This window comes from Balaenoptera musculus, chromosome 12, assembly GCF_009873245.2.
Source record: "Balaenoptera musculus isolate JJ_BM4_2016_0621 chromosome 12, mBalMus1.pri.v3, whole genome shotgun sequence".
Classification (NCBI taxonomy): domain Eukaryota; kingdom Metazoa; phylum Chordata; class Mammalia; order Artiodactyla; family Balaenopteridae; genus Balaenoptera; species Balaenoptera musculus.
This window is the reverse complement of record NC_045796.1, coordinates 20,993,079-21,011,217: the sequence shown is the minus strand read 5'-3', so window position 1 is coordinate 21,011,217 and position 18,139 is coordinate 20,993,079. Positions and strand designations below refer to the sequence as shown.

The following is an 18,139-nucleotide window of genomic DNA, read 5'->3' as shown; positions in this document are numbered from 1 at the left end:
TTTTAAGAATTATGAATTTATTTAAACTAAAAAAAGGACTCATTTTCTTATTTGAAATATATATTGAATGACCCTTTCTCATGTGTTTACTAGGGTATTACTATTTTAAAATATGCACAAGCTCTTCATAAATAGATATTAACCTCTTGTCATATTTGCTATAAAAAGTATCATCTTATTGATTTTTATCTTCTAATTATTTTACCTTTAATATACAACCATTTAAAATTTTTGTTTAGCCGCACATGGCTAGGTTTTTCCTTTGTGATTTTCTTAAAAAGTCCTCATCCTCCAGAGAGCTGGCGATGTTCAACTCAGTTTTGTTCCAAGTTTTCCCTATGGTTTGATAAAAACAAAACTTAGAACATTTTTGTAAAGTGTCATTTAAAATCAATTTTTTAATCTATCTGGAATTTAGGTTGCTGTATGACATGAGGTGCATCATGTAACATTTAATGCTACCTTGTAGTATATCTGTATCTTTGTGTCCTAGCTGAATTCTTTAAAAATAAAATTATGCAGAAGTAAAGTCTGGGTCAGATCTTGAGGACATTTTTTTTTTTTTCCTCCTAGGGCATTTTGATTGATCACTGTCTTGGAATAAAATCTATTTTGGGAATATAGAAAGCACATATTTGAATCTTGAATGGACTTGCTGCTTCAGCAAGAGTATGGAGGCTCAGGAAGCCTAGATTATGTGTATATTATTAATAGAAAAATACAGTATTAATGAACGTGATTTTTTTAAAAAAACCATTGGGACTTTCTATTTACAATACCTACTGACCTCCCCAGTTCACCCTAAAGAGTCAGATGCATGTGACCTTGCAGAATGACACTCTGTTGTGTAACTGAAGAAGCAGCACAAAATTCCTGGCCTTGTAGTGGTTGTTATGGTATAGAAGTGACTCTCACCAGTAAGCAGGCAGAGCAGATTAAAAAAAAAAAAACCTGGTGTATGATGTTTAGTGATACTAATGAGGAAAGTACTCTAAAGTTGAATGTCCTACAAGCACATATCAAACAGCTGGAGGCCGAGAGTCCTTTTTGGTCTTGGAAAAACAGAGGCTGTCTGAGCAAGACCCTGGTTGATAGATGACAAAGCCAAGTAGGAGAACAGGTCCCAGTTTTTTTACTCCTTTGACATGAATTCTCAACCTGTAAATACTTTCTTTGTGTCTTTTTCTTTTTCCTTAAAGTTAAGAAGAGGAACAATTGAGCTTCCCTTTGTGATCTGCCAAAAAATTGGGCTATTTAAAATTAAAATCTGAAAAAATTTAAAACAATTTTTTTATTAAGAAATACTTCATATCTTTTTATTAAAACTGGTTCCTGGGTGAACACATTATTTATTTCAGCATTCTTTTATACTTGCTTAAAATATAGCATATAGTTTGCCTTCTTAGATGTATAGTTAAATACCTAGAAATGTTTTCTGACTAAAATTTGAATGTGTGGCATTAGGATAATAAAATTATTATTAGTGTCAAGTATAAACAAGCCGGTGGATAAAGTCAGGAAATCAATAGGCTTGCTTCTCACCTGGCTATCCAGGACTGCCCATCATTTGGTGAAAGTCATAGTTTATCAAATTCCAGGAGACAAAGAATGCAGACCTCGAGATTCAACAACATATTATTCACTCAGTGTTGTTAATCTTGGGTTTTGGTTTCATTTAGGAATTGTAACCATTTTCAGGATCACTGACTCAGTGAACATGTACTTAAGATCATTTTCACTGTCATCTGAGTTTACAGAGGAATATCATCTTTCAGAAGTTCAATATAGGAATATGGTGAAAGTGTCAAGGAAATCCACTTAATTCATGAGTGGATGTACTTTGGCCATTTGCAAGCAGTAGGCAGCAGTTATTAAACGGTAGCCATCAAGGCGTAAAGGACGTGAACTCAGGGACGAGTGGCCCATCCCAGAGAGCACTTTATTGTTTAGAAAGCTCTGATTAGAGGATACAGGAAATACTATGCTAGGGTAAATAAGTTATCCACTCAGTTTAGAATCTGCCTGAATTTAGCATGGTAGAATCTATCATCTTATGTAGGATATTCATGTTTTGTAATATTGTTCTCAAAGGTTAAGATTATATACTGAGGGCTTCCCTGGTGGCGCAGTGGTTGAGAATCTGCCTGCCAATGCAGGGGACACGGGTTCGTGCCCTGGTCTGGGAGGATCCCACATGCCGCGGAGCAACTAGGTCCGTGAGCCACAGCTACTGAGCCTGCGCGTCTGGAGCCTGTGCTCCGCAACAAGAGAGGCCGCGATAGTGAGAGGCCCGCGCACCGCGATGAAGAGTGGCCCCCGCTTGCCGCAACTGGAGAAAGCCCTCGCACAGAAACGAAGACCCAACACAGCCATAAATAAATAAAAATAAATAAAATTAAAAAAAAAAAAGATTATATACTGAATTGCCTGGATATTATTTTAATTAAACCCCCTACTGTATTTATGTTACGTTACTAATACATGTTTCACTTATTTACTTTTTCACCAGTGAGGCCCAGAAGTGTTTAATCTAATTGTGAGATTTTTTTTTAAAAAGGTGAAATAATAATGGTATTAAAATTTTTACTTCATACAGAATTTTATGATTTGCAGCATATTCTCATTTCTTCAGTAACTTAGGAAAGGAGTCCTTATGTTTTCCTGTTTGCTAAATGAGTTTAGGTGGCTTAAGGCTTAAAAAAAAACCTTTCAAGCATTAACAGCTTATTTAAGCCTTTTAACAACAGGCTACAGATGAAAATTAAAATAGAGATTGTTAATGGTTTCTATAGCAGTGCAGGGCAAATTTTTAAAAATTAAAACAAGTTTTTAAATTTTTGCTCATGGTATTGAATTGCTCCACAAAATAGTGCTTTTTTCTTTGTTTTTTGTGTTTTCAATTTGCTACTCTTCATTGTGGGAATAATTTAAAAGATGTGTGTTATTATTATTCATGTCTTTACAGGCAATCCCTATTCAACAGAGAACAGGTCAGCTCGCTTCTGGAATTAGCTCACCACCTCTCCCCACAGATTATCTGGTTGAAATTAACAAAGTTTTACTTTCCATGGATGATGTTGAATTATCACTTAATACTCCAGAATTAAGCTCTGTTGTCTATGAAGACTTCTCTTTTCAGGAAGATTCTCTGAAGGTAAATATCCGGACACTGCATTTGAATAGCTGCAGTTGATGTAGAAATAAAGCAAGGAATTTGTCATTGTGCCTGCTTAGATTATCCATAACCTTTTACATTTGTGCCAAGGAATTAATAATATGTATGAAAAATAAACTTTTCCTATATCCACCAATGAAATACTGTCAAAATTTTTAATTTATTAAAAGTAGGTATGGATTTTTAAGCGTGCACAGTTATTAATGCTTTGCAACATCAGAGACTTTTTAAAATCAAACACATGCACAAACTATATTCCTTTCTCGTAAACTTGATTGTCATTTGATGTAAAATGTTGACATTTATCTTGCCACCTATAACGATTTAAGATTGGCTAGTGGTTGGGTATGGAATGACATGTTGATTGTAAGTTAACTAGGGATCTGAAAGTTTTCAGTTAATTCACAAAACTAATATCAAGACTCTTTCATATAATTTGATTGCATTTATGTATCAAGTCACAATAAAATTGCTGATAGAGTTGATAGGTTTGATAGCTCATTTCTGTCATTTAAATTAGTATTATTAGGTATTTGAAAATATAAATAATTTCTAGCTTCAAACACTTCAGTACCTTTACAGAATGTTATTGAAGCTTTTTATATGTCCTGTACAAATGCCACTTTGGACATCTGTGAGGATTTTTTTCCCACCATTAGGATATTATGTAACATTCCTCATGCTTTGGCCAATACAGGGTATTATTTTTTTTAAAAAGTTTCCAGTTTTGATAAGCAACGATTATGATGTCTCATTATTTTTAAGTAACTTATTCAATATAAATTTTTGGCCTCCTGTGATTCCATTCTTTTATCTCTTTGCTGAATTTTGTTAACATATGACAATATATTCATAGACTATCAAAGACCAACTGGACAAACTCGGAGAGCAGATTGCAATCATTCATGAAAAACAACCAGATGTTATCCTTGAAGCTTCTGGACCTGAAGCCATTCAGATCCGGGACACACTTACTCAGTTGAATGCAAAATGGGACAGAATTAATAGAATGTACAATGATCGTAAAGGGTATGTTTAAATTAATATTTAATTTTTTAAAAAGGTCTGTAAGTTCATATGTACATTAAGATTAGTGAGGATATGTTTCAAATCCTTGTAATAGGCCCTGTTTAATAAATTGTGATGTAGTTCCTTAAAGAAGAATCAGCTCACATATACATGATCATTTGCAACGTAATATATAATATTTTAATAATTAAGGAAGCACTTTTATTTATTTGTTTTTATTGAAGTATAGTTGACTTACAATATTATATTAGTTTCAGGTGAACAGCATAGTGATTCAATATTTTTACATTTTATGCACCATATGAAGTTATTACAATATTATTGACTATATTCCCTGTGCTGTACATTACAACCCTGTGACATATTTATTTTATACTAGTAGTTTGTACCCCTTAATCCTTCTTCACATATGTCACCCATTCCCCCTACCGCCTCCCCTCTGGCAATCACTAGTTTGTTCTCTGTATCTGTGAGTATTTTTCTGTTTTGTTATATTAGTTTCTTTTGTTTTTTAGGCTCTGCATGTAAGTGAAAACATACAGTATTTGTCTTTCTCTGTCTGACCTATTTCACTTAGCATGTACCGTCTTGGTCTATCCATGCTGTTGCAAATGGCAAGGTTTCATTCTTTTTATGCCTGAGTAATATTCTTATATATATCTTCTTTATCCATTCATGTGTTGATGGACATTTAAGTTGCTTCCGTATCTTGGCTATTGTAAGTAAAGCTGCTATGAAAATGAGGGTGCAGATATCTTTTCAAGTTAGTGTTTTTGTTTCCTTTGGATCTATTCCCAGAGGTGGAATTGCTGGATCAGAGGGTAGTTATATTTTTAATTTTTTGAGTATCTTTTATACTGTTTTCCATGGTGGTAATACCAATTTACATTCCCCCCAACAGTGTACAAGGGTTCCCTTTTCTCCACATCCACACCAGCACTTGTTATCTCTTGTCTTTTTGATGATGGTCATTGTAACAGGTACGAGGTAATGTTTCATTGTGGTTTTAATTTGCATTTCCCTAATGACTAGTGATGTTGAGCATCTTTTCATGTACCCATTGGCCTTTCGTATATGTTCTTTGGAGAAATGTCTTTTCAGGTCCTCTGCCCATTTTTCAATTGGATTATTTGATTTTTTGATATTGAGTTGTGTGAGTTCTTTATATACTTTTGATATTAACCCATTGTCAGACATATTGTTTGCAAGTATCTCCTCCCATTTGGTAGGTTGCCTTTTTATTTTATTGATGGTTTCCTTTGCTGTGCAAAAGCTTTTTAGTTTGATGTAGTCCCATTTGTATATTTTTGCTTTTGTTGCCCTTGCCTGAGGAGATATATCCCCCCAAATATTGCTAAGACCTATGTCAAAAAGCATACTGCTTGTATTTTCTTCTAGGCGTTTTATGGCTTCAGGTCTTACACTTAAGTCTTTAATCCATTTTGAGTTTACTTTCATATATGGTGTGAGAAAATGGTCTAGCTTCATTTTTTTACATGTACCTGTCCAGTTTCCACAACACTGCTTATTGAAGAGATTGATACTATATATAGAAAATTCTAAAGACTCCACCAAAGACTACTAGAACTAATAAATGAATTTAATAAAGTTGCAGTATACAAAATTAATGTACAGAAATCGGTTGCATTTCTATACACTAATAACAAACTATCAGAAAGAGAACTTTAAGAAAAAAATCCCATTTGCAATCCTTTTGCATCTAAAAGAATGAAATACCTAAGAATAAATTTAACCAAGGAGGTGAAAGACCTGTACTCTGGAAACTATATGACATTGATAAAAGAAAGTGAAGACAACACAAATAAATGGAAAGGTATACTGTGTTCATGGATTGGAAGAATTAATATTGTTAAATGTCCATACTACCCATAGCAATCTACAGATTCGGTGTAATCTCTGTCAAAACACCCATGGTATTTTTCACAGAACTAGAACACAGAATGCTAATATTTGTATGGAACCACAAAAGACCCCGAATAGCCAAAGCAGTCTTGTGAAAGAAGAACAAAGCTGGAGGTATCATGGTCTCTGACTTCAAACTATATTACAAAGCTATAGTAATCATTACAGTATGGTACTGGCAGAAAAAGACATTTAGATCAATGGTATGGAATAGAGAGCCCAGAAATAAACCCACGCACATACAATTAATCTACGCCAAAGAAAGCAAGCATATACAATGGAGAAAAGGAAGCACCTTTAATTTTTAGTATCCGAATAGTGTCCATTTTCTTTAAAAATCTTGAAAAGGATTTTCAGTAATGTTCAGTTTCTCCACACACTTGATGATTAATGTGAGTGAAGAGCAGAGACAGCTACAGATAATTGGAATCCATATATAACCCCAAAGCCTTTTTAAAAAAAATAACCTTCTGTTTAATAGAATGTTTTTGAGCCTCTTTCTTTCTAGTTTTTGACCAGGCCTATTAACAGGTAGAAACAAAAATTGGTAAGACTTTTGATGGTAGCTGTGTATGTATGGAAAGTCAAATATGATGTGAAATAGCTCAATATAAATTACAGTGTAAGAGTAATGTTAACACAGAAAAATATACCAGAAAACCTTAGAGACATACACACAAAAATAGGCATGGTGCTCTTCATCTTCTTTTTTTGTTTTAGCTTACATATTTCACGTGATTATACAATCCTTGGAAAGATAACTTTTAATAATCTTTTAGTGTATTTCTTTGTATGGATTTTTAAAAACTTCTCTGTACATTTAGAGAATATCCTCTTACATACAGCTTTATGCATACTTCTGACTTTAATTAGACTTGATTATTAGATGAAGGCTAATTTGTTAAAAAATAATAACATTTTAAGGCTCTAGATTGTATCACAGTATTGGTCGTTATACCTCTGCCAACAGCATATGTGAAAGTGTCCTTCTTACTGAACCCTTGTTAACATTGACAGATTTTTTTTTAGACCTTTGCCAATTGTATAGTGATGGATTGCATCTCAATATGATTTTCATTTCTTTGATTATCAGCAAAATTTCAATATTTTTACATATGTTTATTGGCACCAGTGTTATTTCTTCTGTTAATGGGTAGGTCATGTTCTGTGCTTATTTTTCTATCATAGTATTATTATTTACTTCTTAATTTGCAAAAGCTTTTTTCTATATTAAGAATATTAGCCATTCATATTTTTTGTTCATTGCTTAATTACTCACAGCTTTCCATGTACCCTTTATCTTTGTTAATGGTGTTTTTTGACATATAGAAATTTAAATTTTCTATAATTATATCTTATGTCTTTTCCTTTGTAATTTCATTTTGTTTATATGCATATAAATTACCTTTTCATTGTGAGAGTAATTAAATATTTATATATATTTAAAACAATTTTGCTTGATTTAAAATTTACATGTAAAAACTAAACCATCTGAATTTTATTTTGATGTGTATTTTGTTTTAAGCCTCCAGTTTGGTGGTTCTATACACCAACTCTTTTTTAAAAATTCTTTTCCATTAGCAGTATAGTTCCCTGTGCTATAAAGTAGTACCTTGTTGTTTATCCATTCTATATATAATTGTTTGCATCTGCTAATCCCAAACTCTCAATCCGTCCCTCCCCCCCTTGCCCCTTGACAACCACAAGTCTGTTCTCTATGTCTGTAAATAGCAACTCTTTAGTAGCAAGAGTAGGGGCCATGCATCCCTACTTTTTAAACACTCCCCAGCTCACTTTTTTATGCAGCCTGAGTTAAGAAACACTAATCTGTTCTGTTTTGCCATGTTTTTCTTAAATAAACAACCAGTTTTCTCTATATTTTTTGCTGAATAATTTAACTCTCCATTATTGTTGGTGATACTTCCTTTACCATAAACTTAAAGGCATTTCAACTTCATATTTATTTAATTTTGCTAATTCTGCCTTCTCTCACCATTAGTTTTAGTCTAATACCATAACACTTTCATTTTTAAAGCATTATTAATTTTTTCATCTACCACAGTAAATTTTCTCTAATTATTCTAACATTAAAATTCATATTCTTTTTCTATATTTATTCTTCCAGTAAAATTTTAGTCATCTCAATCAATTTTTGAAAAAATGATGAATTTGAAATGTAGTATTTCACTCATTTGGGTCCTTTTCTGTGTCCTCAGTAAGGTTTTGAAGATTTGTCTGCATTTTTCTCCCCAGGACTATTACTTGGTAGTTTTGTGCTTTTCTTATTGTTGGTTAGTGTAGAGTTGATGTATGGTAGCTTATTTCTGCATTTTCTGCACTGCGTGTGTTTGTGCGTGTGTGTGTGTGTGCACGCACACGTGTGTGAGTGTATGCCTGTGAGTATGGGTATAAATTTGATTTTCTTGGCCTTTCTTAGTATACTGACACATCATTTGTATATAATGATAACTTTTCTTCCTTTTTTCAATTATCCTATTTGCATATATGCATCTGGCTAATGTGGCAGAATTTCAAGAACGTTATGATTAGTAACGTTGATTGCAGATATTCATGCCATTTACTTGATTATAAAAATTTTAACTTTTTAGAAAATATTCCATAGTTTTTTTTTAATTGAGCACAGAACAGTATTCTCTTATGTTAGAAAAGTCTTCTCTATCACATTTTTATTTTATTATTTTGTTTTCTGTGTTTACTAGATTTCATTTGCTAGGAGGTTGTCGCTCTTATTTTCTTTAGCCCAGCACTTGGATGCATTAGTTGATTATGTTCTTATTCTTATTCCTAATTTTTGTTTAGTTTTTCTCTTGCAACCTTGGTAACCTATCCTAAAATGTTTATTTTTCCCCATTCCTATGTGCCCACTTTTACAAGGAGTAAGTGAGCACTCCTTTCTATTCTTTTCTTTTCATAGAACATCGAGGCAATGGCAAATATCCTGTGCTTTCATGGTTTCATAACCGTTATCAGTCATAATCACACCTGGGTGACCACCAAGTCATTTGTCTATGCCAGGTCTCTGTGCTGTTTTGCTTATAAAATTTTTTAAGTATTGTTGGCCTGTGGTAAAAGATAACTACCATGAAAATAAACAGGTATCTTTCTTTGAGAAGTCCCTTATGCCTCTTTTGTAATGGTTCATGGCATTAGCTTTCATATGTTTCCTTAATAAGTAATTTTAGAACCATCTTAGACAAACAGTGGAACAGTGGAGAAATAAGCCAGTTATATTTCTTCCTTCTCATCTTAGATCCTTGGATCTTTGTGTATCTTCTCTCCTAAGAATGTCTTCCCAGATATTTATCCTCTGTATCGTCTTCGTGCCCCTCACTGCTGTGTGGACAAAGTTCAGACTTCTCATCTTGACCTTAGAAGCTTTTTAACAGTGTTCTCCAGTTGGCCTAATTTCTAGTACCTTATACGTACTGCTCAAAAACAAGTTTTCTTCACTCATTTCACATAAACTTGATTAAAACTTCCTTTACCTTCTTTACCTTCCCAGCTTTCTGATTCTTACTCAGAATTCCATCTTTTACCAGGAATAGTTTTCCTTCTTAATTTAATCAGTCATTCTTTTTCCATCATTTAAAAAGTGTTTGAAACTCAGTTTCATCATAGAAGACTTCACCCATCCACCTACCTATGTATACCTATACCTATCTATCCGTGCACCATTCATTTAATGAATATTTATTGAGTGCCGACTAATGAAGATTGTCTTAATATAGTCTCTTAGTGTTTTGTTTGAAGTGCTCTTATTTTCATTATGCCCAATAGAACATTGCTTCCCTGTGGGCAGTCAACAAATATTAATGGAATTTTTATTCAGTGATTTTCATGGAAGAAGGAAACAAAGATTATTTAGGAGTTAGCGATGTCAGGGACCATTTTATTATTTTTTAAAATAATATTACCTTTTTATTATATAAACATTTTAGTAGACTCATTAAAATTTCAGAGATCTCTTCTAAACTTCTCCTGGTACAACTACTCTAAACAAAGAGGCAGAGGGAAATTCTTTAGGATCCCAATCCAACAGAGCTTTTCTTTTTTACACTTATTTGTTCCAAATATGACAAGCACTGGAGTTTGACTTTTATCTCATTTCTAAAGGAGTTATGTTTGAATAGAAGTCTTGATAGTCTTTGTTTCATTGCCTAACCTGAGCTTTGCAGGCACTCCCATCCTGTGCTGTGTTCAGGTCAATGGGACACACTGGATTAGTCCCTGCACAGAGTATGTTAGTCTGCTAGGGCAGCCATAATAAGATACCACAGACAAGGTGGCTTAAACAACAGACATTTATTTTCTGTCAGTTCTGGAGGCTGATACCGGAAGAGTTAGTTTCTGGTGAGGCTTCTCTTACTGGCTTGCAGATGGCCACCTTCTCACTGTATCCTTACCTTACATGGCCTTTCCTCTGTGCTCTTGCAAAGAGAGAGAGAGACAGAGAGGCAGAAAGAGGCAGACATAGAGAGAGATATCTCTGGTGTCTCTCCCTCTTATTAGGACAGCAGTCCTATGGGATTAATGACCCACATGACCTCATTTAACCTTAATTACCTCCCTAAACACCCTGTCTCCAATATAGTCATGTTGGGGGTTTGGGCTTCAACATATGAATTTTGGGGGATGCAATTTAGTCCATAACACAGAGATAATAGACTGCAAGGAAATTTTTTTTTTAACATCTTTATTGTAGTATAATTGCTTTACAATGGTGTGTTAGTTTCTACTTTATAACAAAGTGAATCAGCTATACATATACATATATCCCCATATCTCCTCCCTCTTGCGTCTCCCTCCCACCCTCCCTATCCCACCCCTCTAGGTGGTCACAGAGCACCGAGCTGATCTCCCTGTGCTATGCAGCTGCTTCCCACTAGCTATTTATTTTACATTTGGTAGTATATATAAGTCCATGCCACTCTCTTACTTCGTCCCAGCTTACCCTTCCCCCTCCCTGTTTCCTCAAGTCCATTCTCTACGTCTGTGTCTTTATTCCTGTCCTGCCCCTAGGTTCTTCAGAACCTTTTTTTTTTTTTTTTAGATTCCATGTGTATGTGTTAGCATATGGTATTTGTTTTTCTCTTTCTGACTTACTTCACTCTGTGTGACAGACTCTAGGTCCATCCACCTCACTACAAATAACTCAATTTCGTTTCTTTTTATGGCTGAGTAATATTCCATTGTATATATGTGCCACATCTTTATGCATTCATCTGTCGATGGACACTTAGGTTGCTTCCATGTCCTGGCTATTGTAAACAGAGCTGCAATGAACATGGTGGTACATGACTCTTTTTGAATTATGGTTTTTTCCAGGTATATGCCCAGTAGTGGGATTGCTGGGTCGTGTGGTAGTTCTATTTTTAGTTTTTTAAAGACCCTCCATACTGTTTTCCATAGTGGCTGTATCAATTTACATTCCCACCAACAGTATACTGCAAGGAAATTTTAAAGTGTTTTGGCCTTTTGGGTTTTGTTCTAGCTGGGAACTAAGTGTTTTGGAAGTAAAATGCTATTTTTTTTCCTAAGGGAATAGAGTAATTAATCATGTTTTACACTTCATGGTGTTTGAAATGTTAAGTGTTTAAAGTTGGGTGGGTTAACATGCCTGCAGCTAATCTATCTTGATTTGCCAAGCCAGAGAAGGCTGTCTTTTCAGTTAAAACGCTGCCTAGTGTGTGTGTATGTGTGCATGAATATGGGGGGCGGGGTGGTGTATGCAGATTGCTTTGCTCTTGGTATGATGCATGTTTCTCTAAGAGGAATCATTAACTGTAATCCACTACGGAAACTGGTCTTACAGAGCAGTGAGCTGTGAATTCACTCATTTGAGGCTTTCAGTTTAAATGAGATTTGAATTTTCATTTTAGAAAATTGCTTCTAGACGGTCCTGGAAAGTTTGGAAACCTATTTTATTTTGTTTGTTGTCCTCTAGTTATTTCGATAGGGCTGTGGAAGAATGGAGACAGTTCCACTGTGACCTTAATGACCTCACTCAGTGGATAACGGAAGCTGAAGAGTTGCTGGCTGATGCTTTTGCTCCAGATGGTGGCCTGGACTTAGAGAGAGCCAGGATACATCAGCAGGTGAGTGCTTTCTGTCGGAGGATGAGGATCTGCTAAAAAAGGTGGCATATTTATTTAGTATGCGCCATTTAAGACAGATTTCGAAAGTAAGGGCTCACTATATTAATTTTTCAGGAGTATACAGACAATCTGTAATTTTTGTTCCAGTTCTAGTTTCCAGTTTTAAAGGTTTAAGAGAAAATGGTTATTTCAATTTTTAATTAGGATTTTAAAGACATTTAAATAAAAAAATACTCTTTAGTGGAATATGTGAAAAACAATTTTATTTTTAAAATTTTATGTTTAGAACAATACTTGTAAAATTTTGTACTCAAGACTACGTCAAGGCCAGAACGATATCTGCATACCTCGCCTCTATTTTCTATACTTAAACACTTAGGCGTCTTAATTTTCTTTGTATCATTGATCATTATCATAAAAGTAAATTATTCTTGAGCTATATCAGGACAGCTGCTCATGTAAGTCTAATCCAGTCTTGGGAAAATATAACACAATAGCTAAATCAGTTCTGCTGATAATAATGGGTCGTTAAAAATAATGGTTGAAAGCAAGCAAAATTTCAATTTACCATTGTTGAAAATATTTTCTCTTTTATTAAATTTTTAAAATATATTTTATGTAGAAGGCTTCTGAGGAGTTAGAAAATGCTTTTATTTTTCTCATAAATATGTTAATGAATTTTTTCTTATTTTTAGAGTTACAGAGAAGTGCTTAAATTTGACTTTAAAATATCCTTTCTTAATCCGTTGCTTAAAAATTTACAGACCAGTGAAGCAATGTCTCAGTAAAATGCACATTGAGGGTTACTTATATATGGTAGGACGTAGTGGTATATAGGGTTAGAGGGTTTAAAAATTTTTTAAGGGACACTTTCAAGCACGTGTATAGAAGATAGGCAATTCACTTCAATCAAACATGATTGATGCTTATGCATCAATGTAAACAGCAGTGATTTATGTTATTAGGCTGTCCTCTTCCACTCTATTTTGTCTGATGACATTCATGAGAGTGGGTTAGATTTCAAAATAGATTTCATTTAATGTGTTCAATGAAATGTAATTGAAGTGTTAAAAATGCCTTTTTCATATACGTAAAATATCCTTCCAGGGCTTTGTTTCTCTAACACTTAAGTTGACACCACACCAATGGTACCTGGGTGGGTTCATTACCTCAGAACAGTTTAGTGTAGAAGTGGAGTTAATCTTGAGTTGTTCTCTGTCACAGGAGCTCGAGGAGGGCATTGGCAACCACCAGCCCAGTTTTGCAGCACTAAACAGAACCGGGGATGGGATTGTACAGAAACTCTCCCCGACAGATGGAAGCTTCTTGAAGGACAAGCTGGCAGGTTTAAACCAACGCTGGGGTGCGATCGCTGCAGAAGTGAAGGATCGGCGGCCAAGGTGATTTGGCCGTGATAATTCGAGGGCACGGGGTGAAGGTATTTGGGCAGAGCCTTTTGAGATACGACCCAATGAGTTCCAGGTCCTTTTATTGTCTGATGTTAATACAGTAGGAGTTTCATTGACATTTAAGACCTCCAATGTCCATGTTCTGTATTGTTAGGACATTGTCTCTTTCTGTGTCTTTAGGCTGTCTGTAGTCTTACTTTTCTACTCAGATATCATACATGTCAAAAAAACCTTTATTTCTCTTTTTCCTGTTTATTATGATATGGCGACTATGTGGCAGAAACTTGAAGTAGGCGGAGGAACACCCTGGACTCCCAGTCTGAAGATCTGGATTCAGGGTCAGGCCTCTCCCTCACTCGTTTCCTGACTGGGCCTCGGGGTCTTCATGACTAATCCCTCTCACTCGGTAGTTCTTGGTGTCTAAGGGTGTCCTATATCCTTATATGTCAGTGCTGAGTACATAGTACAGTTCCTCATTTATGTGACATAATAAATATAATGTATTATTGTGCGTTTTTATGTCAGATTATGTTACAGTGCCCCAGATTTTATTAGGGTGTCTTCTGATTACAAACACGTTTGATTACCAGTGAATATAATACTCAACATTACACATATTATTTTATATATTACTATACAGTTATTTGAAGTTATGTTTTGAGACAATCAAGTCTTAATAGATGATTCCTACTTAATACATTTCATCTCATTAATGGCCTTTTTTTGGGAAGGGTGGGTTAATGATAGTTTTGGGTTAAAAAGCCCCAGGTAATTTTTTTCCTGCTAATTTTAACTGTGTAGATGATGTATTATTTTAGTGATAAGCTATTGTTATGTTAATGGCTAATCTAATACTTTATCAGGTATATAGTATGACATAAAATATTGAACTTTGAATATTTGGCTAATGGCTGCTTTTTATAAAATAACATCATCTGTTATTTCATGTGTTTTGGTAGGAGTCAAATCATAGTTTGTGTGTCTTGGTTGAGAGGTTGCCATGTGGAAGAGACAGGGTTTGGCCTCATTTAATCGTCACAACTACTCTCTGAGGGGACTATTTAGACCCATTGTACGGCTTTGGAAACTGAGGCTCAGAGAGGAGAGGTTAAGTAACTTGTCTAGGGTCTCACAGAAAATTAGTGACAGTGCTAACTTATGCTCTCAAATACTATGCCTGTAAAACTTGGGAAGACCTCAGAGTTTGCTGGCCAAGTTTCCTCCCCTGTGAATGAAAACTAGGATATCTTCTTAGAGGAGTGTCATGAAGACTAAAGGAGACGGTGTTTGTAAAAAGTGTTATTCCCTGACTATTCGTAGTAAACATGAACGACTAAGGAACTCAGAGAGACTAAGATGAAGAAAATGTTTAAAGGAAAAAATGATCTGATGTGGTTAAATGACACATTTATTAAGAAGATAGAGAGTTGTCACAGACACAGGGGTGATGGATTGTGGAATTGGGGCATCGCAGGGGAGGGATCCTGAAGCTGGTTTTGAAGCATTTACAGCAATTCTCCATAAATTCCCCTTACAGATGGTCTTGTAGGGAAAAGGCACAGAACAGACAAGGTGGGAGGCATTAAATAGTATGGCCAGGTAAGAAATCTGTGAAGGTTGGATGGTGAAGAGGCTTCAGGGGACCAGGGGCAGGATTGGAAGCTGAGGTCCCATAGGATTTATGTGCCATGCTAGTGAGTCAGCAGGGAGAGTCCTTCTAGCTTGAAAATGATCTATCTCTCAGGTCTTCTTAAGGAAAAAGATGTACCTGCTGGCGTAGTATTAACAATAACTGCAGGAATTCCCCTAATCAATTTCAAATGGATCTCTGTGGAATGTGGTAATTATTGCTCCTGGGACTAACAAGGTGAAGCTAATACATGTTTTACTCATTTTTTTGGAAGAGAAAAGAATAATGAATCTCTTCTCCAGCATCTTGTATTTTAACTAAAACAATATTTGTTTTCATAAAGTCATGTTTAACTTTACTTCAGGTTGTAATTTATCTCAAATTGGGACCACCTTGCAATGTTATGGGCTTATTATGTGTACTGTTATCAGTCACTGAGAAACAACACACAGCTCAATTTATTTTTTTATTGAGTGCCAGTCATTAAATATTTACACAGTTCAGCAACTTATGGTGTTACTCCTTAATGAGCAATTGTTATCTACTGTTTGAACATGAATTTATAACTTGTTTTTACTTAGTGATAACATTTAAAATGTAGATTATATTTAGCTAGTTTGTAGATGAAAATTTTGTGTGACTCAAACATGTCTTATTGAAATTACTTGATAATGTTAGTTTTCTTCGTAGATATATTTTCAAAATACTAAATTAGTCATGATTATGAAACATTGGAAATTTAAATTACAACTCTTTTTTTTTGAAACACAAGGTCTATAGTAGTATTTGAGTTGTTTCCAAAGTTGTTATTTAAAGACTCTTCCATACAGAGGGTAAATTACCTGTTTTGGTACTGGTAGTCTAAACAATTCGTACTATTGCTTTATTTATTTATTTATTTAAATCTTGAAACAGTGTTCTCTCCTGATGGATACTTAAAAATGAAAACTTGTGATTTTGTAGTGATTGTCATTAATTTTTTTTTTAAATTGAAGTATAGTTTATTTACAATGTTGTGTTGTGTGAGTCTCAGGTGTGCCACAAAGTGATTCAGTTTATATATATATATTCTTTTTTATCGATAGATTCTTTTCCCTTATAGGTTATTACAAAATATTGAGTATAGTTCCCTGTGCTATACAATAGGTCCTTGTTGGTTATCTATTTTATATATAGTATTGTGTATATGTTAATCCCAAACTCCTAATTTATTCCTCCCCCCTTTCCCTTATCAGTTTTTTAAACATTAAAATACTCTCCTTCAAATATTGCTCTCTATTAAATATATAAGATTTATTTAGCATTTTATTCTATATATATATATATATAGTATCATTATGTTAGGTTTATTTGTGATTAAAAAGAAAAAGTCATAGCCATAAAAAATGTACATTCTTATTAGGGATGACATAGTGTAATTCATTTAAAAAATTGCTTTCTATTTTTAAACCAGCAGCTAATAGCAGCAGCTATAAAAATGATACCACCACCAAGCTCTAAATAGCTTTCAAACTCCTTCTTAAAAATACATAATCTTGTTTGTCATATGAGTTCTAGTCATATTCTCATCTTTTGACAGATGGTTTATATAATTATAAATGTTATTCTTATAACATTAAAAAGTTGTAATTGAGGCAGGTTTTTTTTTAATATTCATATGACTATTTGTTTCCTTACAGCCTTTAAAACTTTGGCTTTGTTTTTTCTAGATCTTTTTTAATAACTTGGTGCTATATTCAAATATAATACTTATTTTAATGAGCTAATCAAATTTCTATTTTTTCTTGTCTTTCTGAATATTTGTAAAAATTTCCCATTCTCAGTATCTTGCCTTGTTCTTGTTCTTTCTTTCCTATGAATAAAGTAGAGTAATAGTTGCAACCTAATGTGAATAATATGTCATATAATGATACTTTTCTATCTCCATGGAGTACTCATAAAGAATTATGTATTTTTCCTTAATTATTTTAGATAAAGACATTTTTCATGTTTTCTTTTTAAAACCTCCATTATGTTGTACAGTGGTATCTAGCTTAAAATAGGTCCTTTGTATTAAATTTCTATATAGTTTTTCACGATGAGAGAAGACAACATTATTTAGTTTTAATGTTTTTTAATTTAATGAAGGAAGAGATCTTATTCTTATGTTTGCAAATAATCTTTGGTATTGCAGAACGTATGTATTACTATTAACACTCATTTACGAATACATATTAAAATAATACATATTAAAATAATTGTTTTGTGTGTGTGACATATTTAGTCAGAATATCTAATGCAAATATATAATGTTCTAGTTAATTGGATAATTTTTCTCAGTATTTTTCAATAATATAATCTTTTAGGTTAAAAGGAGAAAGTAAGCAGGTGATGGATTATAGAAAAAGACTAGATGAGATTATCTGTTGGTTAACAAAGGCCGAGAATGCTGTGCAAAAAAGATCAACCACTGAGCTGGAAGAAAACCTGCAAGAATTAACAGTAAGTGGTTTATTTGTCTCTATATTTGCCAGTGTTTTTTGATGCATGAATATTTTCACTGCAGATAAGATACTGCATGACTGAAGAAGAAAAGGGGAAGAAACTTTGTACTTTGTGGTAAATGTGGTGAACTTTAAAGAGGAATATCTTTTTTTTTTTTTTTAATTTTAAAGAGCAGCTGTCATTTTATTCTTGCAGCGGTAAGGCTTCACACACGTAAAAGTAATGTCATGTGGTCTCAGTATTGGACCAAAGGTTTTTTGGAATATTTTAAACAGACGTCATCATTTTAGAATATAATAATGCTGTGAAGTATAGTTTTTTGCTTTTGGACTTAGAAGATAATTACTGATTCCTATCCATAAAACCGAGTCCT

General features: G+C 33.9%; 1 protein-coding gene across 10 annotated transcripts in view; it reads left to right on the top strand.

Annotated features, from left to right (window-relative positions):
* Positions 1-18,139, top strand: part of UTRN (utrophin) — a 504,261-nt gene that overhangs the window by 209,668 nt on the left and 276,454 nt on the right. For all 10 annotated transcript variants that reach the window (XM_036870974.1, XM_036870970.1, XM_036870976.1 and 7 more), the window contains 5 exons: positions 2,966-3,154; positions 4,032-4,204; positions 12,093-12,243; positions 13,468-13,643; positions 17,628-17,763. In XM_036870974.1, coding sequence (XP_036726869.1) covers positions 2,966-3,154; positions 4,032-4,204; positions 12,093-12,243; positions 13,468-13,643; positions 17,628-17,763 — 825 coding nt within the window. The remainder of the gene's footprint in view (positions 1-2,965; positions 3,155-4,031; positions 4,205-12,092; positions 12,244-13,467; positions 13,644-17,627; positions 17,764-18,139) is intronic.